The sequence below is a fragment of the Choristoneura fumiferana genome, chromosome 14 (genome assembly GCF_025370935.1).
Source record: "Choristoneura fumiferana chromosome 14, NRCan_CFum_1, whole genome shotgun sequence".
In the NCBI taxonomy this organism is placed as follows: domain Eukaryota; kingdom Metazoa; phylum Arthropoda; class Insecta; order Lepidoptera; family Tortricidae; genus Choristoneura; species Choristoneura fumiferana.
In genome coordinates this window covers 15,740,184-15,759,576 of record NC_133485.1, presented here as the reverse complement: position 1 = coordinate 15,759,576, position 19,393 = coordinate 15,740,184, and the positions used below count along the sequence as shown (strand labels likewise).

General features: G+C 36.2%; 1 protein-coding gene across 1 annotated transcript in view; it reads left to right on the top strand.

The window, feature by feature from the left end:
* Positions 1-654: 654 nt before the first annotated feature.
* The window catches only part of LOC141435297 (A disintegrin and metalloproteinase with thrombospondin motifs 16-like), a 58,534-nt gene continuing 39,795 nt past the window's right edge, over positions 655-19,393 (top strand). Inside the window, exon 1 of the mRNA XM_074097998.1 lies at positions 655-960. Within this exon, the coding sequence (XP_073954099.1) occupies positions 874-960 (87 nt within the window). The 5' untranslated portion in view covers positions 655-873. The remainder of the gene's footprint in view (positions 961-19,393) is intronic.

Here is a 19,393-nt window from a genome sequence, read left to right as displayed (position 1 = left end):
AAATTTCTACGCAACCAACAAATTAACGCAACATGTTGAAGGCTTTTATGTGTTGTTATTCAGTCCACTTTTTATCGTAAGCTAATTTTCATAGTACCCATCAACTATTTTTGTTTCTATTTTACTAACACTAAATAACGCTTGCAAGGCTAAGAGCTTAAAAATTAAATCGTTAACCTAGATTAAGGGGCTGTTTCACCATCCATTGATTAGCGTTAACCGACGGTTAAATGTGATGCCGTCTCCGTCTATTCGAACAAAACAAATAGAGACGGCATCACACCGAACCGCCAGTTGACACTAATCAATGGATGGTGAAACAGCAACTAAGAATGACTGTTCCATACATTTTGACACAACTTGACTCTTACCTGTATATTACTATTTAAAAGAAGTCAAAAGCAGTGATTGATTACATACAAAATATAGGCACTATTGAAAACTCTACATTCTGAAAAAAAAATACATTTCATTTTTTACCTGTGGCCTGTATCCCAATTCAACGTAACAACTTTTTTACCTAAAATCACAATAAATAAATTTGACAGTAACTATCACAATATCGCGCCATTTCTATCGATAACACCACGCCTCTACCCATTCTAATCCGCGATACAGATCGGTTGCAACTAACCGCAGTCGCAGTACGCAAAACGTTGCGAACTGCCGCTTGGCATAAAACACGCAGCCAGTGCCTTTTCACTTACTACGATTTAAAAAAGTTAGCTGTCAAAAATGCGCGGCAAAGAAATTGCTTCGCAAAAGTCAATTGAGTGTTTTTAAATTGGATTATTAGTTTTATGTGTGTATTTTAAAATGGATTTTTGTTAAAAAATGTAGTTAGATTTTTGTTTTGTGATATATTTGTAAAATATGGTGATGTATTGGAGGAGAGTGCTTCTGGGGGCGGTTCTGTGTTCGGTTCTGGATGTCAATAGTGAACAGCTGTTTGGTGATAATGTAAGTGGTCCATTTCTTTTAGATCGTAGTATTGTTAGCATTAACCTTATTATTGAGCCGACAAGGTGTATTTTTTTTTCAAATTACATACGTAATAAAGAAGAAAATTGTATAATCTGCATTTGATCAAAGTAAATAACATGCCTACATGCCACGTTTCTCCCATATTAAATAGTGACCTAATTCAGAATTTTTAAATTAATTAACGTAACAGCGAGAACATTTTACATCTCTGCGTTTCATCAAATACAAATAACATGCCACAATTTCTCATATTTGAAACAGTGACCTAATTAAGAGTCACTTTCCGAACAACGTGGTATACGCGAAAACCTTAGTGAATGGCCTATTGTATGTTAGCGCAAAAAAGCTAGAAATTTATACGGGATCCTCGATGCGCGAGCCCGACTCGCACTTGACCTGTTTTCCATACGAAACTAATCATTTGAGACGCTTACGTCCTCATGAAATTTTTATGAGGAAGTCAAAATCTAAATTATACCTAACCTACCAAAATTTCAGTACTTAAGTACTTACATTTGACTGAAAATCATATTTTCTTAATTCTTATACATTCGTTTCGGAATCTTTATACTTATTAATGACTGTTAAAATTTGATTTAAGTAGCTTTGAAATTCCTACGTAAAGCAATTGAATAGGTTAACAAGTGACGTCAATGTACAATTAGGTTAAAATGGTGCTGTGGTCATTGATTGAGTGCAATATTTACCTATGAATCTATAGTTCACTAAATTTTAAAGCATGAAATAAAAGTTCATAAAAAAGCAAATGAAAGCTTAAAATTTTATTGTAAAAAATCACAATTCCGCAATCTCTCCAAAATTACTTGAAAGATTTGTCAGCAACCACAAAATGTTACTTTCGTTTGATGGTCCTTTCTAATACGATTCAGATATAGATCTTAATCTATCGTAATAAAAATAGATGAATCCAATGTAATGTAACGGTAAATGTGTAATCAATAATAGATTTAAAATATACACGGTCGATGCATTCAAAGTCAAAGTCAAAATATCTTTATTCAATTTAGGCTATAACAAGCACTTATGAATGTCAATAAAAATCTACCACCGGTTCGGAAAAACCTCTGTTGAGAAGAATCCGGCAAGAAACTCAACAAGGTATTAATCTTTAAACTTCTTACAGAAGTCATTTTATTTACGTTTGCTCCACTTTCTGTGTGACACCCACCACGTAGGTACAGTCAGCATCAAAAGTAGCGTATCACTTTTTTACTCTGTCGCATTGAAACATTGACAATCTTGCATAGCGTTTAGTACGTGGCTATAAAACGACAAAGTACGCAAGTGTACCTACAGCTACTTTGGATGCTGACTGTACACATTATAAAGATTTTACAACGATTTAAAAACTATAAAAGTATCCCGAATTATTTTTAATTTACCAGATTTAAATTTTCTTGTCACCTTTGATTGTGTGTCGTTTCTGGTTCTTTTAGTTACCATCTGCTTATGGGATTTGAATAATTTTCTTCAACTTACTTCGGTCCTGGATAGTTTAGTTCATTTATTAACACTTTATTTCCCAACACAACCATAATCTTCTACAGAACGACGCTTAGTTAGTTTAGGACGATTTTGATTCCGCACGTCAGTACCCTAGTGTACCTAAGTTTCGGTTACAAAATACGTCTCGATCGCGTTCGCGTTAAAATCTCAATTTATATGGAAACACGAACAGCGCCTCTAGCGAACGTTTGCGATGTTCGTGTTTTCATACAATTGAGATTTAACGCGAACGCGATCGAGACGTATTTTGTTAAAAACTTACACTAAGGGCACAGGATATTCCCAAGTCGGAGATATGCCCGGTTCACATTATTTCAGTAAAATCGTGCCAGTAGCGATACATTGCGGGTTCACAATCCAAACGAGTTACACAAGATCGATCGAGCACTGCAGTGTAATGCTACTGAAATGGTTTTACTAGAATAATGTGATGTGAACTGGGCATGATGCTGTATACATACCTAAATAAATATCGGGATTTGGGTGTATTGACGGTGCAATACGATATATTTAATTACATTTTGGTCAGAATTATTATTTTCGTGACTGAACTTTTTCTGTATTTTATTTTAAACAAACGAAGAGCAATGACACAATTGAAGTATATTAAACTATCTTAAAAATATCTTAACTATTTATATAACTCCCCCAAGTCTTGTCCCTTTTTCTGTATGAGTTTTCGCTTGATGAAGTGCAATAGAGGATTTTGTGATCCAGTTAGGCCAAAAGACACGAAAGTACCTATTTGTTCACATACGCTTGGAATTTGGCTATCAAATCTTTCTGAACGAACCATGATTCGCACTCATTACATAAGTCTTTAGTTTTACTTACCGTATTTCGCTCCCCTCACATAATGAAAAGCGTTGCATTTACTCTTAACCCTCATACAGCCTGTAATTAACTACCTGAATACATTAAGTTTGTGATGAATTACTTAAATTTGCTGGCTTAGCAACAGACGAAGACCTATCACACACGGCAGGAAACACCTCGTTCTTACCATCGCACACTGAACTCCATCTAGCAATCTAGCCCACGATATTATTAAACTGTCTCTATAACTCAAATAGAACTACCAACATACTCCTACGCCTCGCTGAGGTAGCAAGTAATGGTGCTTATCCGCAGCTTCGCACGCCTAAATCTTGGATCAAGCGGTTGAATTGAAATTCCGGGATTTTAATAAATTCCCGTGGATATTCGAAAAAATTACAGCGTGGTCTATATTAACGTTGCAATAAACAGCAGAGCTAAATTACACACCTACCTAGCGGATGAGATTTCGATATTTTATCCGATCCCGTGGGAATATCGGGAGAGTACTTAGTCTAGGCGTTATTCTAGATGTCCAGTTATTTGCCAAATTTCATCCAAATCCGTTCAACCGTTTTAGCCTGAAGGAGTAACGGACATACGCATACACATAAATACTCACAAACTTTCGCATTTATAACACTAGTTGGATGTGCATCTTTGATGCACTTGTCAATGCGTTCGATTGACCGGTAGGTAATTTTGTAGAACTGTGAACATTTTATTATGAATGCTGAAACTTTGTAAGCTGCAAATGTAAAACTGTAGTGATATAGTTTAAATTCAGGTAGCCGTTTTGTTAAATTTACCATTATTTAGCGTGCACAAAACCAATGGCTCCTTTCGTAGCCACATTGCTATAAAATCTGGGTTGACAGCATTCCACTGTCACGTTTTAGACCTTGGCTCTCGGCTATGGTTTTTGCATGAACATTATGATAATTTAAGAACGAAATTGCGGGTAATTTTGCGAGGGTTATCCAAGCTGAATAGTTTCAAGATTAGTCTCTACCATGCCAGGAAAATTAGCTTCTTATGTCATTTTATTTCGCGTTCGTAAACTGTAGCTGAAAGAACTGTGCCCTAAGTCTAAGTTTCCGGTTACAAAATACGTCTCGATCGCGTTCGCGTTAAAATCTCAATTTGTATGCAAACACAAACAGCGCCTCTAGCGGAACGTTTGCGATGTTCGTGTTTCCATACAAATTGAGATTTTCGATCGAGACGTATTTTGTAACCGAAAACATACACTAAGGGCACTGGTTCCGGTAGCTTAGGCAACGTTAAATAAAAGAAATAAGCATTTGATTTTCTGCAGTTGAATGATTTGACGGAAATGACACTGTACATACAAACTTGAACTGATTTTCATGCTTTTCGAATTCGGTGCCTGCGGTGATTTCAGAGGAACGATTTCTGATATCACTTAAGTAAAAATGCGACTCAAAAAATGTTTATAATGTTACCGTGAGAGTAATGTTTTTGAGCAATATTTTTTTCCTACTCCACTCTTATCATTGCCAATACCAGTTTTTCATTAATTTCGAACAAAAATAGCACCAACAAAATGTTTCCACAACTTACCCATTTTTCACATCAACCTCAGTTGTAGGTACCTATTATAATTCTAAGCATTAGTTCATAATAAAACTGTCATTTTAGGTTTGTCAGACGTGTCTTTATGCCAAGAGTAAGATCCGTGGCTGCACACCACAAACCTAAGTTAATAATCAACCTAAGGTAATAATTAACCCAAGGACTGTTGCATTAATAATCCTTCTCCAATCTAGATTTGCGTAAGCGCCAGTTTTCGCCACTTCATGCTCAGTCGGATGGGAAGCCATTCTTTAATGGCATATTGCTTCATAACATTCTATGTCGGCATAAACTGTTATTCAGGCTTAATTTAATAAGATCTTTTCAATGATAGTCAAAGAGTTACATCAGACTTTTTAATATAGTGACTGTTTTCAAGACTGTGGTTTATTTCTTCTTCTGTGCAGCATTAATTCTAGAGAATAATCAATGAGACAATGAATAACAAACCTCATAAAGCCGACTCGATACATGACACTCGCCAAAGTCTGTATAGCAGTAAAAGTCCGCACCGCCACTTCGAAAGATAGTCTTTACAGAAAGCAAAGTCTTGTTATTGTTGTCGCACAAAAATACTAAAAAGAAGATGGAAATTCAAACTGTTCTCCATCCAAGATAATTGCATATAAAGAAATAGAAAAAAACGGCCGCATGGAGATGTTTAAATTTTTTTCATTCTTGAAATAAAGTCAAAATTGTTCAAGCTAAATGCAGTTAAGTAAGCTCCCTGCCGAGGCTTCCCTGACAGAACAGTATGAGGTGATATGAGGTCCTTCAAGAAATAGTGCATAGAATACGGCACTGTTCACCATCAGGTGGGCTTTGTTGCAACAGACATGGTGTAAAAACAAATACTTATTCAAAAATAAATTATACTTCGCTAGGACATAAAAACTGCCACTTCCTTTTGCACCTATAAAAAAACTTGTGTGTTATAAATAACAAAACTTTTAGACAAATTATTATTCAGGGTTCAGGAATATTCCGAATTTCTTCTTTAAATTGTTTTCTTAATTAGGTACAATTCTAAAAAAAAACAGACCGGGATATCTTAACTTTCTTTTATAACTTATGCAACTGTACCTACAAGCCGTCAAACAGTAATTATGCATAATTTAAGCAAAGTTATTATAGTAATTAGCCAACACTAACCACGTATGCAAATGTAATCGTCGAAACTTGGGTCATCTTTCACAATTATTGTTTTAAAGCAATAAATAAAAATAGGTTTTTAGGTATAAAATGTCGATGCCAACCATTAAGTCAGTAAAATTTGACAACAAAAAATAATGATGTTATAATTTTTATGATATAATTGAAGAAACTTAATTGATAAATACGAAGTAATGGCCAAAATCAATAAATATAAAACTCAATTGCAGAATGTATGAAAGCACATTCTTTCAGAGCAAATGCACATAATTAGCTTTTTTTTTTATAATAATAATAATAAAGTTTTATTTTCATGTGTGGCACCCATATTTAAAAAGCACAAAATGACTTAAACTAAGCTAAAACTAAAACACTAATGTCAAATAAAACCAGTAAAAACGGTACCATTACCTTAAAAGTAAATGGTGTCATCAAATCACTCTATTTTCGATTCTCGTTCTGGTGCACAAATAGCCAATACTTAAAAATAGGATTACCCATGTCGCGGTACACGGCCGCTTTATTTGTAACTGTCAGGACAAGACTTTTATGACAGCAAATGCTATGAAAAGTCTTAATTTTAATTGAACAACAGAACGTTTGTTCTGTTATCGTTGTATGTTGTGGCTGATAAAAATAAAAATCTAAACTCATCATCATAAAATCATCAATATGTCGCAGACCCACGTACACGACACTGGCAGTTTGCGGAATGTCCAAGCCTTGTTTATTTAAAAAAAAAAGAGGTTGTCTATGCTTGAGTGTGTTTGACTGCGATGGCGGGTAGTTTTGATTTGGCATTCTTGTTTGGAGAGCGAAAGGAGAAGGACAGGAACCGTCAACGCAGCCAACCTCACTGCGTTCCGTTGTGATTAATCTTTCATCTTTAATTATCCAAATCATCCTAGAGTATTGTGATTTAATCTTTTTAGATTTTTAATAAAGTGTGGTGAGTTGAACTTTGAGTGTTCTTATTTGTTGGGCTAATCATATCAAAATTAATATGGCGAACGGCGAGAGTGACGACGGCGATCGAGCGGACCCGATCCGCCCTTCGACATCAGAAGTGGGATATCGAGCAACGTGTCCACAAGAACAACATGGAGACGGTGAAGAAAAATGGCGTTTGATTTTGGAACAACAAAACCAAAATTTTCTTGCCTTGTTACAAGCGATGAAAACGCCCCAGTCTAAAGAGAATATTCAACTGCCCTACTTTGATCCCGATAAACAAAATATGGATGCACGTGCCTGGGTGTGTACAGCAGACATGTGTATGGCCGATTCTTACCTACAAGGTGCACCGCTTATGATAGCTTTGAGCCGTGCGTTAAAAGGTCAGGCATCGGCATGGCTGTCACAAGTTTCGTTCCCTGGAATGACGTGGATGGAGTTTAAGGAGATTTTCATCGCGAGATATGACTGTCCCGAGACACCAGCTGCATCTCTTATAAACCTAAATAACGGTACACCAAAAGAAGGTGAGTGTCTCGCTGCTTATGCGTCGCGCGTGTTAACGTCACTAATGTCACGATGGAAAAATCTAACTACAGAACAGATCGCTATTTCAACTGTTTTGGCTCATTTGTCACATGTGGATACACGTGTTCAAAGATTGGCGTTTACCACCGAAATCGGTACTAGAAATAAACTACAGCAAGAATTACGTGCCATGTCATTTCTAAAAAGAAAATCTATGTCACATGAAGCTGATTCAGATGTCAAACGGTTTAAATTCAACCCTACGACCGTTACACCAAAATGTTTTAAGTGTGGGCAACTAGGTCATAAAGCACCTATGTGTCGATCAAAGAGAGACTTCAAAGCTGAAGGAAGACCGCAATCTTCAAGTTTTTCATCAGCCCCAGCGTCGAACACTTTGACGAAGAATAGAGATTCACATTCCATCACCTGCTACAAGTGCAAAAATCCCGGCCACTACGCAAACAAGTGCCCGGCATCAAGCGGCCCTGGGCGTCCCGGCGGCAGCACCAGCGCCGGCAGCAGCGGCGCAGCTGCGGCACCGGAGACGCGGCGCGTGGACATGTGCGTGATTAACGCGCCCATTGGAACGCTACAACACTCTGGTGAGTCATTTGTATTCTGTTATGACTCTGGAGCGGAGTGTTCACTCATTAAAGAATCTGTTTTGCCTAAATTTACGGGTGAGCGTATTTGTACTGTGGTTACAATGACTGGCATTGGTCAAACTTCGGTTAACAGCAATTTGAAACTTTCGACTTGCGTGGAAATTGATAGCTTGCCTTTGAACATAATTTTTCATGCCTTACCTGATGAATACTTACAGCATGATATTGTTATTGGTCGTGAAATTTTGGCTAAGGGTATAGTTGTAACCATGACCTCGGATTACGTAACTTTCAAGAATGTCGAGTCACCGATAGAGTCTCAAGTAGAGTCACAGATAGAGTCTCAAGTAGAGTCACAGATAGAGTCACATGTAGAGTCAAATATAGAGTCACATGTAGAGTCGCAGATAGAGTCAAATGTAGAGTCAGTCGTAGAGTCAGTCAAAAATGTAGAGTCACGTACAATTTTACACGTAGAGCAAGACCAAAATTTTGAGAACATTAATACGGACGTAACATCAGACTACAAGCCGAAACTCATTTCAATTTTAAACGAATTTAAAGAGCGGTTTATTAGTGGAACACCCAGTACTACTGCGAAAACTGAGCCAATGCAAATAAAACTTAAAGATCCTAATAAAACTGTATGTCGTCGTCCCTATCGTTTGAGTCCTGACGAAAGACAAGTTGTACGTAATAAAGTTGATGAATTGCTTACCTCCAACGTGATTCGCCCTAGCTCATCCCCCTTTGCGAGTCCTATTCTCCTGATTAAAAAGAAAGACGGGTCTGACCGTATGTGTGTCGATTACAGAGAGCTGAACGACAACACCGTGCCTGATAGATTTCCTCTTCCGATTATTTCCGATCAAATAAATAGACTCCATGGTGCTCATTATTTCACAACTCTTGACATGGCCAGCGGTTTTCATCAAATTCCCGTACACGTCGACTCTATCGAACGTACTGCATTCGTAACGCCAGATGGGCAATACGAATATTTAACGATGCCCTTCGGGTTACGTAACGCTCCATCGGTTTTTCAGCGTGCAGTGATCAAAGCATTAGGAGAACTTGCCAATTCTTATGTCGTAGTGTATATGGATGACATTATGATTGTAGCGTCAGATGTAGAGCAAGCTCTTCAAAGGTTACATAACGTTTTGGATGTCTTAACAAAAGCTGGGTTCTCTTTTAATCTTAAAAAGTGCTCGTTTCTTAAACGAAAGGTAGAGTACTTAGGCTTCGAGGTGAGTTGTGGTGAAATTAGACCAAACCCGAAGAAAGTAGAAGCTCTAGTTGATTTGCCTCCTCCAGGCACAGTAACACAATTGCGACAATTCATCGGGCTTGCGTCTTATTTCCGCCAATTCATCCCCAAATTTTCACAGATAATGGCACCCTTATATGCCTTGACTAATATCTCAAAAGGTAACATTAAATGGGAAACATCGCACGAAGTTATTAGGCAAAATGTCATCTCTATTTTGACCAACAATCCGGTTTTGACTATTTTCGATCCGAACTGCCCTATCGAGCTACACACGGATGCGAGCTCAGTTGGTTATGGCGCAATTTTGATGCAGAAAAAGGACGGCAAACGATGCGTAATTGCTTACTTTAGTAAACGCACCACTCCTGCGGAGTCAAAGTACCACTCATACGAGTTGGAAACTCTCGCAGTTGTGAATGCGGTTAGGCACTTCCGGCATTATTTACACGGACAGAAGTTCACTGTTATGACAGATTGCCATGCTCTACAGTCTACACGAAAGAAGCTGGATCTCACACCTAGAGTCCATAGGTGGTGGGCATTTTTGCAGTCGTTTGACTTCGACATCGTTCATGTCGATGGAAAGCGAATGCAACACGCCGATTTCTTTTCGCGAAACCCTGTCCCTGTACATAATGAAAAACCTCCGGTTAATAAGGTAGAGCGGAAACTGATTAATGTTGCTAATCTTACTGACAATTGGTTACTAGCCGAACAGCAAAGAGACGAGGAAATTTCAAATCTAATCACAAAACTAAATGATGGAAATCTTGATGATCATGTTGCTAAAACTTATGAATTTAGGTCTGGTATATTACATCGCAAGGTACAGCGCAAAAACAGAACTCGTTGTCTTCCTATTTTACCTAGAGCTTTACGGTGGTCTGTAGTTAATACGACGCACGAGTCCCTGATGCACCTCGGATGGGAGAAAACTCTGGATAAAATCTGTAATCATTACTGGTTCGAAAACATGACTAAATTTGTTAGGAAGTTTGTTGACAATTGTGTCACTTGTAAAATCTCTAAATCTCATTCAGGTAAAATTTCGGCTGAATTACACCCTATTCCAAAAGTCGCGATACCATGGCATACTCTTCATATTGACGCCACCGGCAAGTTAAGCGGTAAAAACGCGAAAAAGGAGTATGTTTTTGTTATCATTGACGCGTTCACAAAATTTGTTTTGCTACGTCATACCACGAATATTGACACGAACAGTAGTATCAAAGCTCTTAAAAGTTGTGTTTCATTATTTGGTGCTCCTACACGTGTGATTGCTGATCAAGGACGTTGCTTTGCAAGCACTGATTTCAGAGAGTTCTGTACCTCTCACAATATTTCCTTGCATTTAATCGCTACCGGAAGTTCTCGCGCTAATGGACAGGTAGAGCGGGTCATGAGTACGCTCAAGAGTATGCTTACGGCAGTAGAGACGAGTAAAGAGCGCTCATGGCAAGATTCTCTTTTAGATGTCCAGCTAGCGTTAAATTGTACGGTTAATAGAGTTACCAAATATAGTCCCTTAGAGCTCATGATAGGTAGAGTCGCACGTCCACTTGATTTAATGTTTGCAGACGAGGTTGAAATTGACATTGATGACGTAAGAGCTGATGCTGTAGTTAACATGGCTCAAAATGCAAATTATGACAAGTCAAGGTTTGATTCTAATAAAGCCAAATTTACTCGATTTTCTGAAGGTGATTTAGTTCTTCTAAAAAATGAAGAAAGGAATCAGACCAAACTTGATCCGAAATATAAAGGACCTTTTAAGGTCGTAGAAGTTCTAGATGGTGACAGGTACAATTTAAAATCGCTCACTGGTAATCGACATTACAAATATGCTCACGACCGATTACGTAAAGTACCCGATTTAAATGCTTCATATGAGCTTGATATTGATATAGAGCCTACGGACTCTGAAGCCGGTACAAGTTCACAACCATAATGTTTTATTTCTTTTGCTCTATTGTTTTTAAGCGCTATTTAGTTTTTATCGCTGGTTAAGCGATAAAATGCAGAGTGCTGGTAGAGCACTGTTATTTGATTTTTGCTATTGCTGGTTAAGCATTAGCTGCCGAGTGCTAGTTAGGCACTATGGGATGTTATTTTGCTATTGCTGGTTAGGCATTAGCTGCAGAGTGCTGGTTAGGCACTATTGGTTGTTATTTTTGCTATTGCTGGTTAAGCAATTAGCGGCAGAGTGCTGGTTAGGCACTATTGGTTACTATTTTGCTATTGCTGGTTAAGCGATAGTAGCAGAGTACTGGTTAAGTACTAAGTTGATTTTCACTGTTGGTTAGACAGTGATGCAGAGCGCTAGTTTATCTTGCACTTATGATAGAGCTACAGAAATAATGTAATCACATTGTTTGCATTCTAGTTTTGTTTGTTTCATATTGAATTAAACTGTCATTGTTTTGAAACGTGTAGAGTAGCGACTACTGACCAACCCTTGCTTGTTGGTCAGGATAGCCGAGCGAACATGTTACTCCCGTGGGACTATTTCCTTTCATTTCAGATACTTCCTCCCACGAGGACGTGTGAAAAGTCAGAATGGCCGTGTCGCAGACCCACGTACACGACACTGGCAGTTTGCGGAATGCCCAAGCCTTGTTTATGTTAAAAAAAAGAAAAAGAGGTTGTCTATGCTTGAGTGTGTTTGACTGCGATGGCGGGTAGTTTTGATTTGGCATTCTTGTTTGGAGAGCGAAAGGGGAAGGACAGGAACCGTCAACGCAGCCAACCTCACTGCGTTCCGTTGTGATTAATCTTTCATCTTTAATTATCCAAATCATCCTAGAGTATTGTGATTTAATCTTTTTAGATTTTTAATAAAGTGTGGTGAGTTGAACTTTGAGTGTTCTTATTTGTTGGGCTAATCATATCAAAATTAATATGGCGAACGGCGAGAGTGACGACGGCGATCGAGCGGACCCGATCCGCCCTTCGACAAATATATCACAGTTTGCAAGTAACAGTAGAATATAGAAATTCATATAATTGCTAATACAAACCTTTAAACAGTAGAAGCCCGGATAGCCCAATAGCTTTGTAGTCAGGTTCTCTAATTATTATTAAAAACCTGGATTGGGAAACTTGATTTTCCAGGTACTCAAGTCTTGGATGTACTTATAACAATAATGTAAGTCAGGGAAGTCGTGGAAAAATATTTGGAAAGTTAAGTTTATATACAAAAATAAATTTTAGCTTAGGTCATTTCCGTAAATAAATAAACATGAAAAAAAAATCAGGCAATAACCCCGTCAACGTAGTCAACGCGACTGTCACGCCACCTGGCCACGGTCACAGGCCAGTCGGTTTATGGTCATTTTATGCCAATTAGTCGTCGCAAACTCAGTGGTTTCTACTCCTCACTAGTAAATAGGAACGAATACACTTTTCATTTTTGACTTTGCTTGTTCTGTTGACTTTTTGTTGACATTGCAATTGTCATCTAACCCACATAATTATGTATACAGCAAAATGCCAGATCATTACAGAAGAAAGCTTTCACAAGATTACACTCAGATTTACTGCAATGTGAAGATCAAAATTACCTTTACAGTTACAAAATCATAATATTATTATAAATGTCACGAAAAATCTTCGAGTTCACAACAGTTTTACACCATTACAAACTTACTTTTTCTGTCCATACTACACTCACTCTTTCATTCCTTCTTTAGAATGCAGAAAATTCTATAGAAAATTTTACTTTGTACCCACCCAACCGAGAAATGTCACGAGGAATGTCAACATGATTGCCAAAATTGCGCTTCAAAAAGAAAATGGCGCCTTAATCGCAGAAGACTGTAACTGTTAACCGACAGTGTGAAGCGACAGTTGGGTAGCCAAGCATTCAAGGCACATCTGAACGCCTCATCTGAAAATTATAGCTTGAGTACATTTGATAGTAAATTCTTACGAAATTATTGAAGTTTTCGATCGTGTAAACCTTACATAATAGAAAACTACACAACTACACTGTAAGGAATGAAATTGTGAGTGGTCGTAGTGTCGCTTAGTTATTTCTGCTCTCCAATACTTTATAACGCTTGTTTTACAAATATACTAATTATATTGTACTTGCATTCTCATCTACTCGTAATTAAACTACTCGTTATTTTCATAGCAGAATCTTAGTCGTTCATCTTCAGAAGTGGTTGAAATCGGATTAGCATAAAAACAAACCTACATTTCTAATTAAAAGATGTTAATATTTAATAATTATGATAAAACGAAAGAGGTGTTCTTAGTAGTCAAGTCAATCGACGTGTATCTATACCAAATACAAGAATGAGATGGACCCATTTCATAACACAACACAAAGATAGAAAATTAAATAACGTAGCCAACAACAAATTGTTTTCATTTAATCTTACCTGAATGCGGTCAAAATGGGCTCTCTTATTAAATCCACGTTTTCCCTGATGCAATATTCGTAATTCCTAACGTATTATCGTTTACCCATCACTCACGTTTCTATCATTTGCTGAATGCATTTATTATCGATTAGTTCCGCGGATTGCTGAAGCAATATCAAAAGATTTGAAACCATAAATTTGTTAAACATTATCATATAATAGAAGAGAATGCAGGCAAGCTAAACGTTGATAAATCAAAGTAAGTAATATAAAGAAAAAATAGATTTTTGATTAATTCATCAACCCCCAACTTGAACCTAGAGCTAGAAAGCTGAACTGTCGCATTAAAGTTCTCTTTGTTATGTATACAGAATAAAGTATGATTTATTGAAACAGCCGCGGTATCTAGACCACATTTTTAGCTTACCACTAGAATTAAATCGCTCGCAAAAGCGAATCAGAAAATATATTTTTAAGACATACTTGGGAAGGATTACTACTCATTTCAATAAAACTAACGTTAAATAAGTATATTTTTTTTCATTAATAAGCCACAATTTACAAAATGACAACTTACAAATATTTTCGCCAAACTGCTAAGCAGTTTTTTGGCGAAGACAGCGCCCTTTTTTATAATCAATTGCTAAAATAGGCTATAGGGATTTGGAACATAAAACGCAAAATCGTGAACCAGTCTTGTATTCTTAAAAACCTCAAATTATAATGCATTGAATTTGTTTTACCGTACATAAATAAAAGAAGTTACGTGGGAATAAAGTTTCAAAAGTAACTGGCATCCAACAAAACATTCTAGTTAAAATCGCACCATAAAATTTACATTCAAACCCATTAAATTTACCAAAAAGCTACAACGGATTGCAAATCCGGACAAACTAGACCTGCAGTTGACGTCATTGGTATGTCTTACCGAATAAGATCCAAAATAATGTGTCGTGATCTACAATTTGTCACGGCACGGGCGTTGACACTTGACGCGCACAATTAGTCTACGCCTTGTGCGTGACTTTGATTTCTAAGTAAGGCGGTTACTAGAACTTAATGTGTGTTACAATCTAAGCCTACATCGTAGAAGGGCATATTATTATTATTGTCTTATTGTAATTGTATTTGATATTTTTTGTCGTGCCTCACGTGTGTGTGTCCTACAATTGAATTATCTTTTTAACAAACTTATGTAACTTAAAATGTTTATTCGGGTTAATCCTTGCAAGTCAAATTTTACCCACTTCTAGTACCTAATAAATAGTACGGACATGTAAATGGGATGATAAAAAACCGTTTCTGTAATAAAAGAACGTTTCTTTAGCAAATTTTTTTATAAATTTTCATTGTAATTACACTTGCACCAAAAAATGCTATTTATTTAATCAACTTAAGTAAATCTTCGTCAACCATCTTATGAATATACCGTCATCGTTTGTAGCTTTTCGGTCTGATATTACTTGAGGTCAGCTCTCCCTCATTTTGCCCATAATGATTAGGTCCTAAAAACATGACAATAAAGAAACATTTATGAGTCAGGTCGTAGCTACTTCTTACACGAAACTATCTAGTACCTAAAGTTCTGCAAGATTTTGATCGATGTTTAAAAAATACGCAAGTACTTAATTTTAAAGAATTTACTGTTTTTTTTAATTTAATTAGAAAACTAGTTCTACTTAAAACTTAAGTTATAAGTTGAGACACCTGATTATATTTAGCACTTGCAGCAATTTTTACGGTACGCCACTCTGTGATGCCCAAGATGAGATTGCGATTATCATGCACTTCCTTCTTAACGTGGACCGTTAGAAAGTTCCGTCATAAGATATAACGCTAACGACTATTTTCTTATAGTTTCAATGGAAATGAACAAGGAAATTAAATTATTATGCCATCATCATCTAAGAGAAAATTTAAATGACGCAAGTGAATTTCATAATAATTGTTAGTGAAAAAGAGAAAATTTAGAGTCAGATAAATCAAGATCGTTTTGCGAAATGTTCTAAGCGCCATGTGACCATGGATTGTTTTCAGTTGCAAATTGTAAGAATTAGCAATCGAGCAATACTAATGAATTAACTACCTATTGAGACAAAAAACTATAGGTAAGTATAATTTGAAAGATACAAATACAAATATTCTTTATTGCACTCCTTACCTTAGTACGTTATAAAAAACTTGCCTTAGTGCAAAAAACTTATAATTAGACGCATACAATTCTGTTTTTATAGCGTTATTGCATATTTTGGTACTTTTTCATTGACAGTGCTTATTTCAGATGTTTTACGTGTTAGGCGTATTGTATTATGCCGTCGAAACGTTCGAACTATCTAGAAAATTTTATTTTTGTTGAAATAATGCCACCAGTAAAAAAAAATACCCTGACTTTAATGGAATTTTGGATAAAAAATTACCAAAATTCATCCATATAAATATAATGTGACAATAAATGTAAATTCTAATAATAAATGGATTTTGATTGTGCATACTTTGTGCATATTTCGCCCTATTTTAGTGCATATTTGTATGCATTTTTTGGCATTTTGATAGTGCATATAATCCGATGTTTACTTGTAAAATAAAAACTCATAAAAATAAACACTCACTTACAACACACTTATAAAGATTATATTTTTACGTGATTACTGACCAAATTTTTAATTTGGTAAGATGTAGGTGGTATGACAATGCAAGAAACATAACAATCAGTAAAAAAGTTTCTATTAAAAATTAACTAGCACCAATGAAGTACAGTCACTAGCTCTTAAATCTGACACAACAAACGGTGCATAAATATCTGATACGACTCTATATCTAGGGCCGGTAGGACGTGTCAGATATTTTTGCCCGCTTCGCTGTCGCAGATATTAATGCAAATGACTGTACAATTAAGTATACGGGTAGCTAAAAACATATTCTCTTTCATACTAACTAAAAAAAAAGGTCCCTACTCTTTATAAAAAGACGCTTAACACTAAAATGCTCAAATGATTTAATTTTAAACCCTTCATCGGTTCAGCTCCAGTGGCTTCTTCAGTTGCATCATATTTATAACAAAACGCTAACATACTAGTGTTAATTAGCACATACAACATTGGCTAAGTATTTCAAATACCGAAAACGCACTTTTTATTACTTAATTGAACAAAAGTAATATTCATTACTTGCCACACCGCCGGCTGGAAGTAATATTTCCATTCGGTTAGGGATCCGCATTCGCGTGAAACTGTGACGAGGTCCCTAAATCTTTCATTGATTTGATAAGCAACAAGTCACTATGATTATTTGTAATATGCAAGAGGTACATCATTGAAACATACGCATGAATTGAATATACCATTTATAAGTCACAAAAATATGGGCATTCATTGAAAACCATACCGAAACTAAAACACTTAGAAAAATTAATATCAGTTGATATGACATTAATAACAGTTAGCATAAAATAGAAAGAAAACGACCTATAGAATTATTATTATATAACGTGATGATTTTCTTTACGAAACAGCACGGCACCACTGTCTATGTATTTTTTTTAATCAATTTTAAAGCTCTAACAAGACTTACTTACTATCAGGGCGCAGTGAGCCAAAGTGGATCTTGGCCTCCAACACCAGATTACACCACGCTTTACGATCTTGAGCCAGCTCTTGTCAGCCTTTGACCCCGAGATCCAAAAGGTCTTTCAGGTCCTTGTCCCTCCAACGGTACCTGGACGATCAACCGGCCTACGTCCACTGGATTGTCTCAAGTACGCTCTCTTCATGGCTCAAATAATACACTACAGAACCCTAGTTACTTTCTTGCAGCGCCGGCGTCGATCGAGTGCGCACGACCGCGTCGGAAGTTTTTTTGCCATTGAATCACCGACTTTCCTTATTGATAATGTTAGCAAACGTTTATTTGTTATGCAAATGCTCCATTTATCTGTGTATCGGAGTAAAGTGGATTGCGGTGGTTAATTTGTTGCACTACGGGGTCAGTATACCAATATTGCATAGTTATGAGTAGTAACAACATGTACTCAACATAGTTGATATGGATAATTGTTATAGTACAATCGTAAGGTGTAAAGTGAAAGAGCCACTTTGGGACTTATTCTATACTAATATAATAAAGAGGAAATATTTAGATTTTTGAAAAAGAAAGTAAGAAAGTATGAAAAAACATTTATTTCTGACAATTACACAAAAAAAGAGAAGAAAACTAAAAAATACGTATCACACGAAATGATGCCAAATCAGCATAATGCCGGCCGTGCGAACGGCGCTAGTCTTGGGTTGGCTTGTCTTGGTTGGTTGGATGTTTGTTACGAATAAACCCAAAAACTACTGGACCGATTTCAAAAATTCTTTCACCATTAGAATGCTTCATTATTCAAAAGTGCTATAGGCTATATTTGTTACCAGAAAAAATAAGGGTTCCGTACTAAAACCTGAATAATGTAACTCAAAGTGTTAAAAAATAAAATATATTGCATCGCATGCGCTGCGGAAACTATTGATGATAGAACAAAAAAATGTTTTACGATATTAAAGAATCTAAAGAATTAATATCTACAAAAAACTTAGCACTACTATATGTCCAACTATTGTAGTTATGTCACTATAACTACTTTTTTACGTTTTAAAAGTTGATAGAAATGCCGACCAAGATTAGACCATAATATATATTATCCATACCTTTGCATTCATCCTTATCCAAATAAATCATAGTCATAAAAACATTTCATATCCAAGATTGTTTCAATGCCTGTAGATTCCTTTTTTAAATTATTCAAATTAGACATTCCATTCAAAAGATATTACGAATTTTAAAATATCAATCTAATCAAAAATGCATAACATACAATTTACTCGACGGGTATACTCGTAGATTTTGGTAAAAGGAGCTGAAAAATGTATGTGAAGTACCTTTAAGAGACCCTTTTACCCAACTGTCCAACGGAGGGTTATTTGGAAAATGGCACCCGAGCGAAGCCGGTGCGGGGCGCTAGTTAACAATATGAGTAAAATGTTAATGTCAATGCCAATGAAATATTTTAAAGCAAATATTTCATCAAATAATTTCGGGTCAATTTGACCGAATATGTTGCAAAAGTTTCTCAGGAAGTTTTTAATGGTGATTGGTAAATATTTTTTATACATGGATAATGCTCAAAGTGTATAACATTCCAATTTCAAAGTAAAACTTTTATAGGGATATAATAGTCAATCTTATCCAGTTATCCTCCTAAAATATTCCATTTATATTTTAAGACAACTAGTATATTCTATATCATCATTACTAAAAAAAATCTACGCTACAGGGTGAATTCATTGATTTGGAATACTACGAGATTTTTACAAAGTAACGATACCTGACTTAGCATATTCAAAAAAATTACTATCCAAATGCAACCAAACTTTCCAAGTTCATTTCCTCACGCACCTATGTACAGTTGCGGGCGTTGCACTGAGATTCAAATGCACCTGCTACGCGCGGAAAATACGCAGAAATTACTGTGATGGGTCTCATGTCAAGCTATAATAACGTTGCTAATGTAACCACCATGCCTTTGATGGAGATGTGTGCAATTTCTTGTT